The sequence below is a fragment of the Rhea pennata genome, chromosome Z (assembly GCF_028389875.1).
Source record: "Rhea pennata isolate bPtePen1 chromosome Z, bPtePen1.pri, whole genome shotgun sequence".
In the NCBI taxonomy this organism is placed as follows: domain Eukaryota; kingdom Metazoa; phylum Chordata; class Aves; order Rheiformes; family Rheidae; genus Rhea; species Rhea pennata.
In genome coordinates, this window is record NC_084702.1 from 3,971,514 (window position 1) to 3,989,651 (window position 18,138).

Genomic DNA, 18,138 nt, shown 5'->3' on the forward strand with positions numbered 1-18,138 from the left:
TTTCCTGAAGGCAGTGTTGGCGGTGGGGCAGGCAAGGGCTGGGATGCACCTGCCGTGCCCCAACTGGCACCCTCCGCTGTCCCTCAGGAGACTCTGCGTGCTCTTTGTCTGCCTGGAGCTGTTGGTGGGTGCCTTGGTGGGCGCTGTGGTGTTCTACGCCTCCAGGTACGACCGTGAGCTCCTCTACCGGCTGCTGCTGTGGCTCCTCCCCGAGCAGTACTACGCGCATCTCGCGTACCTGCTGGGAGAGAGCCTGCACCTGTGGAGCGAGGGGCTGCTGCCGTCCTGACAGCCACTGCAGCCCCGCATCTCCGGGCCTCTGCCTCCCGGAGCTGCAGGGCGAGCACAGAATAAAAGGTCCTTGGTGCCCACCTTGGAACAGTCGCATGTGCTTTGTGCATGCCCAGGGAGAAGACCTTTGGGCTGGGGCAGTGGGTGGTGGGCAGGGAGTACAAGGGGACTGCCGGCAAGGGCAAGACATGTGTGAGCAAGGGGGACGAGCGTGTGCTGTCTCGTGGGCTGCCCCCATGGTGGGGAGCAGGACTGGGCCTGGAGTGCTGGGGGCCAAGCTGCCCACTCACCATGGGTGGGGGAAGGGAGGTGAGGGCTGGCAAGGCCGTGGGGCTGTGGTAGGGGAGCAGGAGAGCCCTTGGAGGGCTGCCCGGGGCCCAAGGGGCTTGCTGCCCACAGCTGCACACAGGGATGTGCCTGTCACCTGGGAAAGGTGTGGGAGATGCTGTGCCCACAAGCCCTCCTGGAGACAGGCTGAAGGGCGGCTGTGGTGGGATGGGGAGAGACTCTGGTGTCAAAGCCAGCAGGAAGCAGCATTTCTGTGCAGGAACTGCTTGCCTGGGTGGGGCTGTGCTGGGGAAGGGGCAAGAAGGCAGCTGCAAGCCTGTGTTGGGGGGTGGGGGTGGCAGACCCAGAGCAGAGCCTGGGACACTCTGAGGGCAGGGCTACTCCACTGCGGGTATTGCCAGTGTGGGGGCCATGGGGATGGAGGCGGAAGAACAGACCAAGGATTTGCTTGCCCTGAGAAGGTGTGCAGCATCTGACACCAATGCAAGAGGCTTTGCAGGGTACTTTCAGGTCATTCAAGGTTTTCGCTTGGGACCGCCTCCCCTCCACCCTTGCCCACCCCTCTCCATGTGATTTTGGGCTGTAACACGTGCCTCGAGGAGGTCGGCCAACTCTGTTGAGCCCTAGACTGGATGTACTTGTCAATGCACAGAGGGCGAGCACAGCCCCACAGGAAGACTGCCAAGGTTTTCAAGTGCTGGAGACTGACCTGCCAGGAAGCTGTCTTCTCACAGTCTCAACAGGCCTTCCCAGAGTCTTTTCTTGTGGTGGGTTTTTTGAGGATGGGGTGCTCTGACATGGTTCTTGATTTTTTTTCTTGTTTAGATTGCAGTACCAGATGGAGCTTTTCAGGGAAACTGCAGGCCTTGGAACAGTGAGCTGAGTATTGGCCAGATGTGCCCCAGGCAGTCAAGCACAACTGCTCTCTTGGCCATGTGAGCGGGGTACAGCCCCAAGAGTCAAGGCAGTGCAGGGCTGTTTCTCGTTGCTCAGCAGTCAACATAGTCCAGCGGGACTTTGCTTCTAATTTGGGCCCCCAGTGAAATAAAGACTTTAACTGGAGTGGTTTCAGGGCAGTCCTTTGAGACACCTCAGCAAGGAGAGGATGTGGGGACGGGCTGAGTCAGCCTTGAGTAGAGATGGTTTAGGTAGCCCTCACAGCTGTCCCTGGGACCTACAGGGAGGGAATCAAAGAGATGGGGCCCCGTTCATCTCAGAGGTGCCTCATAGTAACTAGATTTATAAGAAACATTATCTCATTAAAATATTGCAAAAAATCTTTTTTTTTTTTTTTTTTTTTTTTTTTTTTTTTTTTTTCCCTCTCTAACCAATATTCTCACTGGAACATTAACCATGTGTACAGAATTACAACACAGCATTAAAGCGACAGCCTCACACTGTTACTCCAAGAAAACCCCACAGACAAAACAGAGGAGAATGGATTTTTATCTTTCTTTTCTGTCTTTTTTTTTTAAGGAAATTCAGATGAAATTCATAACCTTGTCTCTGGTAAGTCGAAACATAGAAATCAATTACAACAACGTGCTTTCCAGCTTCTGTTTCTTCATTTAAGTAACAGACAATTCTGAAAGACTTAGACATAGGCTCTAGCAGAGCAGTGTTACAATTAAAATTGATTTCTAGGAAAAAAAATAGAGTAGATGTAGAAAATCGGGCAAGGGCTGATCTTTTGATAAGAACAGACTGCAATTTAAGAAATTATATGTAATGAAGTGGTTTGTAGCTTTTCTATTTGAACAAGGAGAAAGAAGAATCCTTGTATTAAGACAGGATCTGGAGGGAGTATTTTATCAAAATTAAAAAATAGTTTTCTCATCACTAAACACATCTCTTATCCATTTCTCTAACTTCTCATTCTCACACCATAAAACAACCAGAGCAAAGTGCTGTATTTTGTGTGTGCATGTGTGTGTGTGTGTATGTGTGCATGTGTACATACTCCCCTTTAACTTATTTGAGTTTTCTGCTCAAGTTAAGACTTTTTTATTATTTTTGACCCAATGAACCAATGGTCAAATTATTTACTCTCAGATATATGCCTTTTTGTATGGTTTCTAAGGTGGCAGGCACATTCAATAAATACTCGTATCAGTTATTGACTTGAACATCCACTTTCAAGTGCCTTGAGCTGATGGTGCTTTTATATGGCAAAATGGATTTATGTTGATTGATCCCATTCCCAAGGACAAGTTGAAATTTTTACTCATACTGGATAGCTCCATATGACAAAAATAGTTCCCAATAACTGTTAGGTTGAAAGGTAGGACTCACAAGATCTGAGTCATTCTAACTGGCCACTAACTATCAAATATGCTTCACTGACATTCACAATATTTTTTTCCTGGCTTTATTTTAAAAGAAGAAGCTGGGAATGGGACAGTTCCAATGTTTGGCTCATGTGTCAAAACAATCTTCATTAATAGATGAAGTATGGGGTTGGCCACATTTCAGTGTTGTGGCAAGCAGAGCACATAGACTATTGGATCATGTTCCCCAAGATAAATATTGGCAGAAGAAGTTTGAAAAGTGGATTCTTGTTACTTTGTTACAGCTTTGAAGAGCTAGTGGAAATATTAAGTAGATTTCTTTCAATAAAATTTGATGAGAGACCAGAAAAACTATGAGTTTTATTTTTGACAATCTTGTAGAAGGACATATGCCAAACAGAAATATTTTTGTAGTAGTATTCTGAACATTCAGCAATTGATGTGATACTTAACAACCTGACAAACTGAAAACTGGTTTTCATTCATTCTGGCATCTCTTGTCTGCTATCAAAGATGCAGAGAGAAATCTTCATAGCTTCTTTAGAAGATGAATCAAGTCTATCAGGCCTTGCAAAAACACTAATTATATAAGGCATTAAGAGGTCTTTTCATGCACTAAACCACTGAACTGCAGAAAGGAGAGAAAATGGTTGATGTGGATCTTTCGTGAAAGTCTGCTTTCATATACTGCTGCTCCTCCGCATAAATTGTCTATTCTGTAACTGTCAAAAATGCCAACCAGAGGGCAGACTACTGCTATGATCTCCTGGAACACCTTGTGCAGCAGAGGTTGCATTTCTTAAAAAAATGTCTATCTAATAACAATGTCTGTTTTCTTATACCAATCTGCCTACAAAATTATCATTCCTAGTGCAGAGATGGCTAAACCATAACTGCGTGGTTTTATAATTCTTAAGAGAAATGGTAGACTATTCCTTATGAAAGGTAAATATTTTTATTGTATTTTCTGGAGAGTTTGAGGCCAAAGGAGTAGGCTTTTGATTATACCTCAGAAATATCGAGTTTCAGCCTTCTGCTTCTATTACAAGCTGAAAGCTATGTCTTCTCCAAGTAAGGCACTGCTGATCATATATCCTTTAGCAATGTGACAACCTGCCAAATTCATGAAAGCCAAGACAAAAAGATTCCATAATGTCTATTAAAATTCAAGCTTTTATATATGTCAAAGGGTTGAGTTGTCTCAGTAAAATCTTTGTACAATATACCTGTTTTCTGAACAAGAAAAGTGTTTTCTGCAGTGCCTTAGAACTGATGCATTGCACAAACTTCATCACAGGCTGTTAGCTTATCAAGAGGAAATATTTTGTTTCAATGATAGCAATACTTTACATAATGAATGTAATCTATTAGTCTTTATACATACAGCAAATAGCTGGTAGCAAAAGAAATAATTTAAAATTATTATTACTGTCTCCCTATAATAAAATTAGTGTAGTCTTCATCACTTGTGCTTTTGAGTTATATACATAGTAAAGTTACTGAAAAATAGCTCAAAAAATATAACTTCCACTTTAGGGAGTGATGAAGTAAATAAGATCTTCCAGTTGGTAATTACAGCTTTAATGAGCTAAATGAATGTCCTGGATATTAGTTAATAAACTAGATCATGTAAGTCCAAATAATACCACAAGCGATTAGATAAGGTGTTACGTATTACTACCATATCATCTTTTGCACAAATTTTAATTTCTTCCCTCTATCAAAATCTATATTTCACTGACTCACTAGTGTATTATGTTTCCTCTTGATTACTAAAGTTGAAATATATTCCTCAAAGTGCAGGAAGAAAATAAGGCTTTCCATGAGAAATTTTAGGGGAGAAGGCATTTAGATGAAATCTTCTAGCTTTCTACCAGGTCTGTGTGCATCAGGATCATGTCCTTTGTGATAATTTTTGCATTTCTTAATCTTGCAGTTTCAGATGTATTCCTGCTTTCTCAGAATAGAATAGCAAGCTTTCCCTCAGTCCAGAGAGTGCAGGAGACATAAAACCCCTTTTTGCAGTCATTCCTCTACAACTGCATGTGGGAAGATTACATCGTACAGAAAATTTACTGTGAACCCTTTGCATATGTGAGAGTAACTTAATCTTTGTGAATGGAGATTATTAATTGTAAACAATGTAGCCATGTTATACCCCCCTTTCATCCTGTCCTTTTCAAATATGAAATTTAAGAGAGTCAAGCCTTTCTCAAATTTTAGATGTCAAGATTTACTTAGTTAAAGGTTATGTTGGTATTCAGTAGGGGGACTACTAAATGGGAGACTATTCTTCTAGTCTATATTAGAGAGTTGTTGTTGTTATTGTTTCAAAAAGAAAGTGGATAAATATTCTCAGAAAATTATAAAAAAAATGACTGTACTATTGAGCATTTTGGATTTCTTTTGAAAAATCCCATACTGAAGTAATGTTCACCTGTTGTGACTTATGTACAAGTGTTTTTTTTCTGAAAAGAGCAGACAGAGAGCTGGAGAGCGTGGAGGTGACCATTTTTATGTTCAGATTCTTGCTTTAATTTGGATGATTTTAATGAATTTGTCAGTAATTGCTTGCTGCAATGTTGTTTTTATCGGGTTTTCATGGAGAGAACTAATAGTTTGCTCTTTCTGTGAGGCCTGGGAACAGTGTATCAGAGCCAGTGATAAAAGGACAGGTTCTACTTCATGATATAATATCAACTATTCAAGAAAAAGTAACTTTAATTACATAAAAGAAGCCTAAAGCTTAAAATAGAAGAAACCTTTTAGAAAACAGTGTTATGAACTCAGTGTTCTTAGTGCAGTGCTAGGTGCAATGGCTTGTCTTTTCAGTGATACTGAAGGCAACTGTCAATAAGATGATTATGAGTTTAAAGGAAAATAGAGGAACATGAAAATGGCAGATTCTTAATATCACTTATAATTAAATTTCTTCCACAGATTTACTGCATTAGACAGTCTGCTGCCAAGGAGGGTACAGTGGTGCAAGTCAGGCAAAACCATTTGGAGACTTCAAATGCTAGTGCTGTAGGATAAAATAGATTCAGAAATCTTGGGATAGCTCAGATTTCTTCCCCTTCCCCCAACTCTGTTTACAGCAGTTCAGCAGGACTTCAGCCTGCTTCTTTGTTGTTTGAGGTAGCAATAACTTTTTTCCCCCGCCCCTTCTGCTAATGAAAATGGCCCTGATTCAGTGGATAGTGGATTCACTACTGAGAAAGCTTGTTTCAGATGATCATGCAAAGCTTAGCTAAGATACTCATTTGGTGAAAGTACCTAGTCCTGGGAGAATGAGAACAGCAATAGCTTAGGTTACGGCCTATGTCCTTTTCCAAATGTGATCATATGTTGGAGAGTGTGGGTAGAGGTTCCTCCACTGTAGATTTGGTGGGTTATGGCGGGATAGGAACCCAAACTCTGCAGGTTCTATCTTACACCACTTAATTTTTTCTAGTGCAGTTTCTGGGGAGTGTGCATACTGGTTAGAAGCCATGTTTCTGGAGCAGATTCTCAGTATCAGATGCTTCATAAAAACAGTGATACAAAGTCAGGAAAATCTGTTACCTTTTGACTGTGCTCTCCATGGTGCTGGTACATGGTAGACTTTTTTTTTCCCCTCTAATTTTAGCCTGATAATTACTTCTCTCACATATATATTCTCTGTGCAAAACAGGCAATAGGAATAGGATGGACTGACAGTTTGCAAAAAGCATCTGGATTTGGCTAATGTTTTCCCTTTGAGCCAAGGGATTACATGCTATAAGGGAAGAGTGAAAGGGAGGAAAAGAAAAATGTATGCTAGAGTCTTCTATTCCAGACTGCAATGGCTTATATTTTCAGTTGAAGGGGTAGTGGATCTGAGTTAATAATCTGTTGTCAAGACTTGACGGAGGATCTCAGGACTAGAGCTAAGAAAGCTGTATTTTTCTTAGCATAGTTTCCTCCATTACCTCTTGTAAAAAGGGCAAAAAACTACAAGGGGGAGCAGTGTAAATTTTCTTCACTTTTTCTCAGGAAATCTTACTACTCCGTGGAATTATTTATTTGGATTTAATTTTGGATAAGTGTGATGCACATCATGTCATAAATGCTAAGGTAAATTTTAAAATTATATTTGGGAGAATTGTCTTGACAAACAAAACCTTTTTTTTTTTTTTTTTTTTTTTTTTTTTTTTGCATTGGTATTATCATATTTTGCTCAAACATGAAGCAAACTTATGGACAAACCCAACTTGTTATGTGCTTTATGGATCATAAGAGCCAGGCTATTTCAATTCTCATATATAATCATTATCGTATATATTAAAATAAATTGCAAGTTTTGTTCTAGTTAACCTTGTCATCTTTTAAAAATATATACATTTAATAATTGAAATTAAAAAAAAAAAAAGAAATGTAACTCTTTCTGTTTTGCACATACAAACATATACATATAAGTTGCACGTGCTTGCAAATAGATTTCAGTGTGGTGATATTTTCATATTTATGTACTATGGCAATCCCTTCCCAAGCAATGAGAGACATCTCATCATATATACTTGCCTATAGTCAACTTTCTTTGAGCTTTTTAGCTCAGCAGACCAGGGGTTGTCATTTACTAACTATTCCTACAATGCTCAGTATAATGAGACCGAAGCATCATGTGTTTTTAGGGATTAGAATAGCATAAATGAATTATTTAAGAAATACTTCTTTTTCTGGGAAATCAAAATTATTAAAATGTACAATTTCACCACTATCCTAACAACTGCCCTGAAATTTCCACTCGTTGTTCTTGGTTAATATGTGAGTATATAATTTTGCTGATTTGCAAATACCACATATGAAATACGCAGGCTTGTTTGAGGTTACAGGATTTTTTTTGTCTTTTATCCTTTTCTTTTTTCTCTAACTACATTTTCATATTCTCCAGCTTAGTCAGGAATAGCAAATATTAAAATAATCCAGGGCAGAATGTATGAAAAGGAATCAAAAGATAAATTCTGCTTATTTTCCACATAGTCTTCTTAGTATAGGAAACACCCTTCCCCCCCCCCCCGATACTTTTATCAACTTTCCAGTATAACCAAGAAGTAACATCACTAGTGTCAAAGAGATATCTCCTGATTTACAGCTACCTTACCAGAGTGGATTTTTTTTTTTCTGTTTCTCGCTCTGAAACCTCTGCTTGGTGCAAATTTTGATTCAAGTTTGACTAAATACAGATAATCAGGTCATGAGGTTAAGGTTTTCTCTGCTGTACTCTTCTATGAACTATTTGAATACAAAGGATAAAGTATCCCTAAATTTAAATTGAAAATGTGAAACATTAGATTACTTATGCCTGCTATTTTTACATTCTCTTGAGGCTATAAATATTTTTTTTCCCATTTCTAACTGATCTAAGTAGCTGTTCTTAGTAAAATATAATAAAACTAATAAAAAAAACTCAGAATCATTCAACCTGTAGTTTACTGTTGCCATGTGATTATCTCAGTAACAAAAAATACAAAGAAGTTGGTTTCTTTAGCAGGAAAAGGTTTATTCAAGCTTCTACATCCCCTTTTGAATTAAGATCCTGCTTTGAGATTCCAAAAAACACACAAATATATAGTGAAACTAAATCAAACCAAAAGATCTTTATTTGGGATTAAAGTGTTGTGCAACAGACAAGAGAAGAGGATAGAGCTAGAAGACAGACAAATGGAGCATGCATCACCAAACCAACTCACTGAGATTCTTCTAAGCTGCCAAGAGAAATTGAGTTTGTAGTTGTCATTGCAGGTTATAGGAGCAGGGCACCCAAATTGTTTAGCTAACTTAAAAAAAGTCACATTCATTATTGTAGTGATTCTTCAGCAATTAGGCCCAGGACTTACTGCTTTGGTTAATTTTTTGCCTTTTCCAGAGATGTTCCTTTAACTCCTACAGGAGCAGTTACCATTCAAATTACTGGATGAAATATTTTCTAATTCTTTTTTGCTTTGTTCTTTTTATTTCATTTTTATTTTATTTTATTTTATTTTAATCGTTTGTACAACAGCAGTTACCTGGGACCTTAGAACCAGGTCTGATAGAGATATTCCAGTGCTTGTCCACTATTGTATTATGACAAAACTTCAGACCATCTGCAATGGACTGCAATTTACAAGATACCTCTGTTACCCTGGTTCATATATTTGAAAAAAACTGAAGCTAAAGTTCAGAGAGGAGGGATAGCTTAACTATGTGCTCCTTTCTCTAAAACTTCATGTGAAGCCACATTTTGAGCCAAGAAGAAGGCAACAGACAGATCAGTCGCCATGCTAGCTGCCAGATAGGTTGGTATCATTCAGAGGGAAAAAAAAAAAAAAAAAAAAAAAGTAATTATGTAATCTGGAGAGAATAGGCTTAACCTTCCTCACTTTTTTGCATGTATATGGGAATGAGATTAGAGGGAGAACAGGCTGTGGCTCATTTACACAAATATTGCCTCCTTGGAAAGAAACAGAAGCATTGTCCAGTTGATTACTGACTAATGGTCGCTTTCTTTACAAGGTGCAGTACTAGATTAGGTAAATAGGGTAAATACGATGATAACATCGAGATTGAGTCCTTAGTTAAAAATGTTTGGTTAAAAAAAATGCCTAGGAACTGACTGTTGTACCAACTGTTCTCTAGAATCTCAGAATCTCCTGGTTGATTTCAGTTGCTTCTAGATGTGCTGCCCCTGTTGTCACTGAGAACATGCATGAATGGTAAGGAAGAAGGAAACAGAATAACAGTAATATCCCCAATCTGTTGAGCTGATGTCTTGGAGGAAGCCTATGAGAAGAGAAAGCTGCCAAGCTGATGAAAAGGGTAGAATAAAGAAGAAAATGGTGAGAATGAGCTAAAAATCTAAAAAGTATGGCTAAGGTGGTAGGTCCCTTAGGTCACTGCAAATTCTTTTCTTAAGATGTTTCTTCAGTTCCCTGTAACACGTTCTTGGTTAGTCTCAACACTTGTGCGTTCATTTGTTATGAAAGAGCAAGAGAATGGAGTCAGTCCATGGAAGCAGACTTCAAAATGTGTATACGTATATATATGGGAGGTTCAGCACTACTCTTACAGAAATTATTGTCCGTATCATAGGGTTCCTGCTTTCATAAGTTGTTGTGCTGGTTTCAACATTATCCATTTTCTCCTTTTCTTCAGAAATACTCTGCTGTACCTTGCAGTTTGGTTTTCTTGACTGCCAGAATGGTCCTTGTGCCATTGTTCTGCCTGTACAGCGTTTGGGCATGTGTGGTGGGGCAGTCAACAGACAAGTAAGAGGTAGGGTGAAAGTATTCCTTGCTTATTCGTTTTCTTTTGGTGGCAGTATGAACAGTAAACCTGAATCTGAATAAATTGGCAGTGGACTCGTGATGGAAGCCTCATCACAGCCAGATTCCTTTCCTCTGACATGATATTCCCTTGCAGTAAGTTAAATACAGAGCTTCCTTAATTTCTAGGACATACAGAGATGTGACTTGGAATACATAAGAGACAGAGGAAATGTTAATTCATCTACTCTCACTGTATTCTTAAAAAAAGTTGCCAAAAATAAAGTGCTTTTCTAGGGCTGAACTTGACACTGCATTTCTTGTTCACCCAAAACAATCCCACAGTGAGAGTAAAAGAAGACTATGTGGAGCAAAATAAAAGCTTGTTGCTGAGCCTTGCTATCCTGACTTCTATTAAGAGATACCATATGCCTTGCCAAGTTCACAAAGAAATAAATAGACTGCAAAGAGAAGAGCATAGCTATAGACCAATGGCAAACACTGATTATTAATACTAATGGACCTTAGTGCAATACAGAAAACGCTGACAGGTCTACAAGGTGGTGCTCTCCAAGAGCAGGTAGTAGTTTCATCACCATAACATAATCCACTTAGTTAACCAAGGACACTACTACTTAGATATCATTGCAGCACACTAACAATGCAATCACTTTTTAGAGTTATTCTAAGAGAAGAGGGGAATTCAGCAATTCATAATCCTAAAAGCAAAACTTTTCCAGGTTATTTTCTGAGAACTATTGCTTTTTATTGTGTCATTTAGTATAGACACAAGCAATCCACTGCAGGCCTTGAGATTTTAAGAGAATTTTTGCTTCTAACATTGGTATTAGTATTTAACATGAAATCACTGGAGGGGAAATAGATTACCAATTGAAAAATTACAATTAAAAGGGAAAGGCACATGCAACTTTCTCAGTTGGTAGTACCAATACACCTTTTCTTCTCCTCCCTGTTTAATTCTCCACATTTAGATACAGTAGAGTTTGGGGGGTTTCAGTGGGGTATTTATAACTACAACAGAAACAAATTCTCTAGTGTAGTCTGGTGTAGTCAAGGATATTATATTTCATTCTACAAACTTTCAAAGAACAAAGGTGATTAGTCTCCAATTATATAGTTTAGAGTATATAAAAAAAGAAAATAAGAAAAAGCTACAAAAAAACAACTCTAATTTTGAGACAAACTAACCTGAAAAAAATTTTATCAGCCCTTACAATCTTGTCACTTTGGTGGCCTAAAATGGAGCAATGAATCAAACAAAAATCACTAACTGACAAAAGTCACTAGCAGCAATAGGACGAAATTCTCAAAATTGCTTAGACCTTGGGTCCTATAGTTATATTACATACATACTTGGGGAGTACATATGGATCCTACAACTTTTGGCACATTTCTCTTGGTAGTAGTGGGATATTTTTAATTTTAGCTTAAAAAATCTCTGAAAAAGAAGGTGGATAATATTTCTAGAAGAATCAAGTCCCATTACAAGTCAGTCTGACTTTAAGGTCCAAAGTTCTGAAATCTAATTTTAAGTTTGGGTACAGGCTCTTATATCACATAAATCTGAATGTTTGATCTTACGGCATTCTCATATTCTTTCTAGCTAAGAACATACATAGTCATCATTATTCTCTCTCTAAGCTATTCAAATTACTGTAAATTGTATTTTTTATCAACCACCTACCATAGACCTATGGCTCATAATTACCAGAAAATTGAGAGGTGGACAAACAAATTCTTATTTTTCCATTGTGAGGGCTTTCAAAATAAAAATATTCTAAAATTTCCCTTAAAACCAACACTGCAGTGGGTAAAAAGTAAAGTTTCAAGTGAGCCTTTCATGGGTTTGTTTAGCAGCATAAAACAAACAAACAAAAAAACTATAAACAATTATTCATACTGAACTATGTTCCACTTCTGTCTTTTCTCCATTAAAAAAAAAAAAAAAAATCTGGAAAGAATTGTCCCTCTAGCTCTCAGATACTGCCACAGAAAGAAAAATAACTATATAGTTACTAAATGTCACCAAAAATAGCTGAAGTGATCTGGTCTTGTAAAATAGCTTTGTGTTTGTATGTTATTTATAAATATACAAGATGCGAATGACAGTGGCATACCACTGTATGTTATATCATGTATAGATAACCCTAATTTATTGGCATTGGAGAAGAGTTCATTTCTAATGGCAGAGCTTTTGTATTTTCTTCTATAATTGTAATAATTAGTAATGTGACCATATTTCCCAAGGAGTATGCAGAATGCATTACCTTCTTTCTTTTTGCACTGTACACATTAACATCTTAACAATGATTTTGAAATTAAAATTGGGCATTTAAAAACAGATCTCTCTGATAAAGCTAGAACTAGATTCCTTTATGTCAGTAATGTTGAGTAGGCTGACTTCCCTTGGTGAGACCCAGGGCTTTTTTTACAGTAAACTGGTCCAGTGTGATATCACAGATATAAAAACTATTCCATTCTGTATCAAAACTAGGCACAGGCCTTATATTTATATGAAGAGAAGATCAACATATTTGGGCATTTTTGCTATTCATCTCTGGATTTTCACATGAGAAGAAAAACATGTCATTTCTATTTAGTAACTACAGAGTGTAATCTGAATTAGATGGTTTTTAAAAGGAGGATGACATCACACTTGACTCAGTATGGTGAATATCTAAAAGCACAACCTGTCACTTGTATTGCTTTAAATGTACACAGTATAGATGTATATTAAAAAAAAAAAAAAAAAAAAAAAAGGCAAAAACACTTTTTTTGTGGTGTTGAACCAACTAGAAGGTGTGATGCAAGGCTTTACCAAATGAGATCTATTGATACAAATTTCACTGCAGAATATGCTTTAGACAAATGTGTCTTTCTCTTTAAATATGTAAATCCTACACTGTAGGCTTTTTTCTTTGTCTTTTTGTAGTGGTAGAAAATGTTGAACAGTTGTCCATGAGCATGAGCCAACAGCTCATTACTGATATCCCCAGAATGCAAATATTTGCAATGCAAACAACTAGTACAATTTACCAGTTCTGTGAAAGGCCCTGACATATATGCCTCAAGGTTTGGAGGCTCTGCTATACAGCCACAAATAGTCCTTCCATTTCCACGCAACCATTTGAAACAGTGACAGCTGCATTAAGCTGCCTTTGCCCAGCGATCCTGCATGCCAGGCTGGTTTAATTGGTTATAATGCCACAGAAAAAGCACTGCTAGCAGAAAACCATCAAATCATTTTCATATTGAACCTTCGTGGTCCAGCAACCTCCCCTTCAACTACAGCACCATTGTTTTTGCGGGGAACATACTCCAGGTCAATGCTGGTTTTGTGCTTGCCTTTCCCTCGGCTCCACACGAAAAGAAGTAGGAAACAAAATAAAACCACTCCAAGGAATGTGAAACAGCCCATAGCTGTGGACACCAATATTGTCTTAAGGTCCAGAGAGAAGGTGTTCACATTAGTTCCATTGGAATTGGTGTCATTGGAATCTGTCATATACATAGGGGTCCTGTTGGCATAAAGGAAACGATCTGATGCAAACCCTTTTACTGTAAGGGAGGCTGAATAGGTGTCGTTCCCAGCTGCGTTACTTGCAATACAAACATAGATCCCCGTATCTTGGTCTTGAGCAAATCTGATCTCCAGTGTGCCGTCTCCCAGCACTGTGGCTCTTCCATTTGATTTAGCTGTGATCAGCCTCCGACGTGGGGTAACCCAGGATATGGTAGGCTGAGGATCCCCATCAGCATTGCACATCAACTGCACAGTCTGCCCTTCTTCTGCTACTAGGTATTGCAACTTCTTGTCTTGTATCTTGGGCTTCTTGCAGGTGAAGTAAAACGAAAGAGCTGTGCTGTGGAAGTCTTTGAATGACCTCTCTTTGACACTGTCTGGGCCAGCACACATTGGTGGCTGGCCTCCAAACTGCAAAGTGGATTGCCTTTGTAAAATCCAAAGGAGGCGGCAGTCACAAGCCAGAGGGTTGTTGTCAATGCAGAGGATCTCAAGGATCTTGGGGGAATGGAATACATTCTCTTCTATGGTTTCCAGCAGGTTGTGGGACACATTAAGCACACGTAGGAACTGGAGCCCTTGGAAAGCATGAGGCTCAATGGTACGTAACTGGGCCCCCACTATGTGGAGTTCCTTCAGACGCGCTAAATCTGAAAACATGCCCGCCTCAATAGTGCTGATAGGGTTATAGGAGAGGTTTAGATGTGTCAAGTAAACCAGATGTTTAAAAGCAGAGTAAGGTATTGCAGAGAGGTTAGTATTGGTGATGGAGAGAGAAGTAAGATTGAGACCATACAGGCTGTTGGCAGGCAGCATGTCCAGGAGGGGCCAAGAGTCTATCTCCAGGTCTTTCAGGCGAAACAATCTTTTAAAGGCATATGCAGGCAAAACGTTAATGTTGAGCTGTCTCAGATGTAGACTGATAAGGTTGTGAAGGTGGGAAAGAGCTTCTGTTGGTACAGCTGTGAGGTTGCATCTCTCCAGGGTGAGCTGCTCCAGGCTAAGCAGTCCACTAAAGGCCCTATGGGATATATAAACCAAATCATTATCCCCAACTTCAAGAGATTTTAGATTATGCAGGTCTTGGAACATGTAGTCCAGCAAAATGACAATCTTATTTTCACTTATATCAAGCTTTGTTAAGTTTGACAAGCCAGTGAACACCCCCAGTGGGACCAGCTTCAGCCGGTTTCCTTTCAGTTTGAGGGACCGCAAGTTGAAGAGGTTGTTAAAGGCTCCGGGCTCCACATTGGAAACTATATTGTCACTGAGGTCTATCTCCTCCAGCAAAGGGTATGATGTGAATTCCTCAGGGCTGACACCCTTCAGTCGGTTCTTGCTGAGGTCCAAGATTTTGGTCTCGATGGGAATGCCCTCTGGGATAGATATCAGGCGCCTTCGGTGACAGCTGACAGACTTGTTCTGCGCCGAGCATTCGCAGCGGGCCGGACAGCCTAGGGTCGGGCCCATGAAAACTAGCAGCACAGCCAGACCTAGGAATGGCTGCCAGCATGATATAGCTGTGTGAAGCATGACTCCACTGGTGTGGTGAAACTCTCAGTCACGTGCCTGTAGGGATGAGGATGGGAAAGGGGAGAAGTTAAATCTGCAGCAGAAGAAAATCTCTGCCAAATTTCAATTATCGTTTCAAAGCAGATGCTTGTGTTTTCATTTGAAACAAAACAACACAACCTATTGCAAATAACAACAATGGCAAAAAAAGCAGATTTTGTATCATTGGGTGTGTCAAAGGTCCTGTTTATCCAGCATTTCCACAGAAGACATCAGAGAGGACAAAAAAATATTCCCTACTCCAAACAGTTATGCAGGTTAGTATTTTTATGTGGGTCTCTGCGTGACAGTGCTGTAACTAAAGTGGAGGTAAACACTGAACCCTCTGCAAATAGTGCTAACCATACTTGTATTTTTACAGCATTGGGCCTCTGTGAAATGACATGAACCTAAAGTTATGCCTCTGCTGTTCACTTCAGTATTTTAAAGCAAACCTTAGTAATGCGTTATCTTCAAGAAAGAAATAGTTGCTTGACAATGGAAAGATTTCTTTTAAAATTTATTGCAAACATTAAAGCTATAAATAGGTGATGCTTGTTCACACATATGCATACAGAATAGCTTAGATGAGGAGGGAGGAACTGGTGAACCTCTGATTAGAATTTGTACTAAACACAAATTGATTTTTTTGCTTTTATTGAACTGAGAGATTTTTATGCAATTTGGGGAATGAATGACTTGGCAAAGGTTTGCAGAATACATCTTTCTACTTCAAGGCATGTTAATTGGTTTTGATGGCAAAAACCCCAGATAAGCTGGTTTTGTTTAAGCAGCGCACAGTCCAAAGGAGTACAGAGATTGTTTAGAAGTCATAGCTAGTATAAAATTTATTACTACCTTTGATTTAAAACTGAGAATAGTATAAAACAGGATAGCCTCTACTGAATTTAATTACCCTGCTCCCAGCACAGTACTCTACAGGTTTAGTCAACACAGGTGACATGCTTTTGTAAGGGTAGCTACTAAACAAATGTACTCAATAATGCACTGGAAAAAAAAAAAGAAAAAAAAATGTAGATTCTCATCAAAGAAAGGTGTGTCTGATACAGTTGCCATACTAAAGCACACTGAAGGCAAGGGCTATGGAACCACGTTAGCTTTGTGGCCCAAACAACTTGATGATGCCAGGTGCTAGTCTTAAGACTCAGGCTTCAACATAAATCTATACAAGACACCTCAGGCCTTCTCAGGCTTTTCTGGAATTAGCTAATATGGGCTTGGCTAATTTGGGCTTGATTTTAGCTCTAGCCGAAGAATTGTTTACATAAATTCTCTGCCTGCAGCTTCCTCTATGGTCAGATCACTATTGGACAGCTGGTCCTACCTGCAGTGACAAAATTACCCAATCACCTGAATAACAGTTTTGATCTATTTTTAATAAATTATTTGACTATTGCTTAAGAAGATTTTAACTTAGATTTCTGTCAAGCTGTATTTATTTATTTTTTTGCAAGCATTATCCTAAAAGAAATCTTCCTATATATAGAATTCATAAAATTAATATACATATATATATATATATAAGTATAACAAAATATTTAGCCAGTCAGAAAGTATTAGCAAATAAACCATTAGAAACTAAAAAAAAAAAAAAAAAAAAAAAAAAAAAAAAATCCTGAATGAATCCCAGACTTAGGAAGAAAATACTCCCACCACTGACTCTGTTTTAACAACAGTGTACTCTTCCTGGAAAACAGCTTGGGATATGATAACTTAAGCCTTAAGCCTCCTAAGGGAGGAAAGTTCTACATGTTGGACTGTGGATGAGAACTTAACAGGCAAGAAAAAGAGAAGATGCCCATATCATTAATTTTGTGGTATTGTTAATGATCCTTAATAGAAACTGACTGGTTTTGATTACAATTGTTAGCATTTTATTTTATTGTTCTCGTATATTATATTATTCTGTTTTATTATTTTATTAGAAACAAAACAAAAAAATAAATGATTCTTGTGTTTTGATTATACTATTATAACGATAAACTAACAATAAATTTCCTCAGAGCTGCCTATAAAATCTGTTGATTAGCCATAAATAAATCGTGTATCTAACACTCCTTAACTCTGAAAAAGAGTCTCACTCTTGACCTGTGTGGTCTTATCATTCTGCTCTGATACTTCTGTGAGGAGATGGATAATATGAGTCAAATTGCATGCTGGTTTTGTGATATAGCCTGGAGACTTAGATATAGACTATTCTTTATTATGCTACCTATAAGAGCACATTTCAACTTTGTCCTAAAGGGGCAAACTGCTGAGATTCATTTAGTTTCTCCTTTAAATTGAAGTCTGGAAAGTAGTAACTTGCAAGTTTTTGCTAGTTATGCCCAGCTGTGACAAAGATCTTCAGAGATAAACTTCACTTTATTAGGCACTAAGTTAAAACTGGAAATCTATCAAGGTTTGTGATTAGGTGTTTACACTGACTTCTGATCAAAGGGGTTTTCAGGTGCTCTGACTACCATTTTTAGAACTCAGTCTGTGAGGTTAACATTTTCCTACAGATACTTCTGCCTTGCAAGGAATTCACTTCCCATCTTATTCACATAATGTACAAAACTTTAAGTAAACAGGTTCAGTGCAAGACAAGCACCCCTGGAATGTTCATTTTAATTGGTAAAAGTATGAAATACTTTTTTTTTTTTTCCAGTATTCTAAGCCACTGGCTAACTAAAACTAAAAGGTAGATACCATCAAAGAAGATAAAGGGAATGGCTGGAATAAAGAAAAGTGTGTTAATAAAACATTTCAAACATTAAGTTTCCTTCTGCAAGCATATGTGCAGACAGAGAGCGAGATGGATATGTATTCAGGATGTGTGTGTATGCATAAGCATGTGTATGTGTTTGCATATGAGCAAGATTTAGAACTGAGGTTTAAATTGAGTCAA

The 18,138-nt window shown here is 38.5% G+C and overlaps 1 protein-coding gene across 1 annotated transcript; it reads right to left on the bottom strand.

Annotated features, from left to right (window-relative positions):
• Positions 1-13,388: 13,388 nt before the first annotated feature.
• Positions 13,389-15,212, bottom strand: LINGO2 (leucine rich repeat and Ig domain containing 2). Its single transcript, XM_062600047.1, has one exon. It carries the CDS (start codon positions 15,207-15,209, stop codon positions 13,389-13,391), a length of 1,821 nt encoding a protein of 606 aa, XP_062456031.1. The 5' UTR covers positions 15,210-15,212.
• Between the last annotated feature and the right edge of the window lie 2,926 nt (positions 15,213-18,138).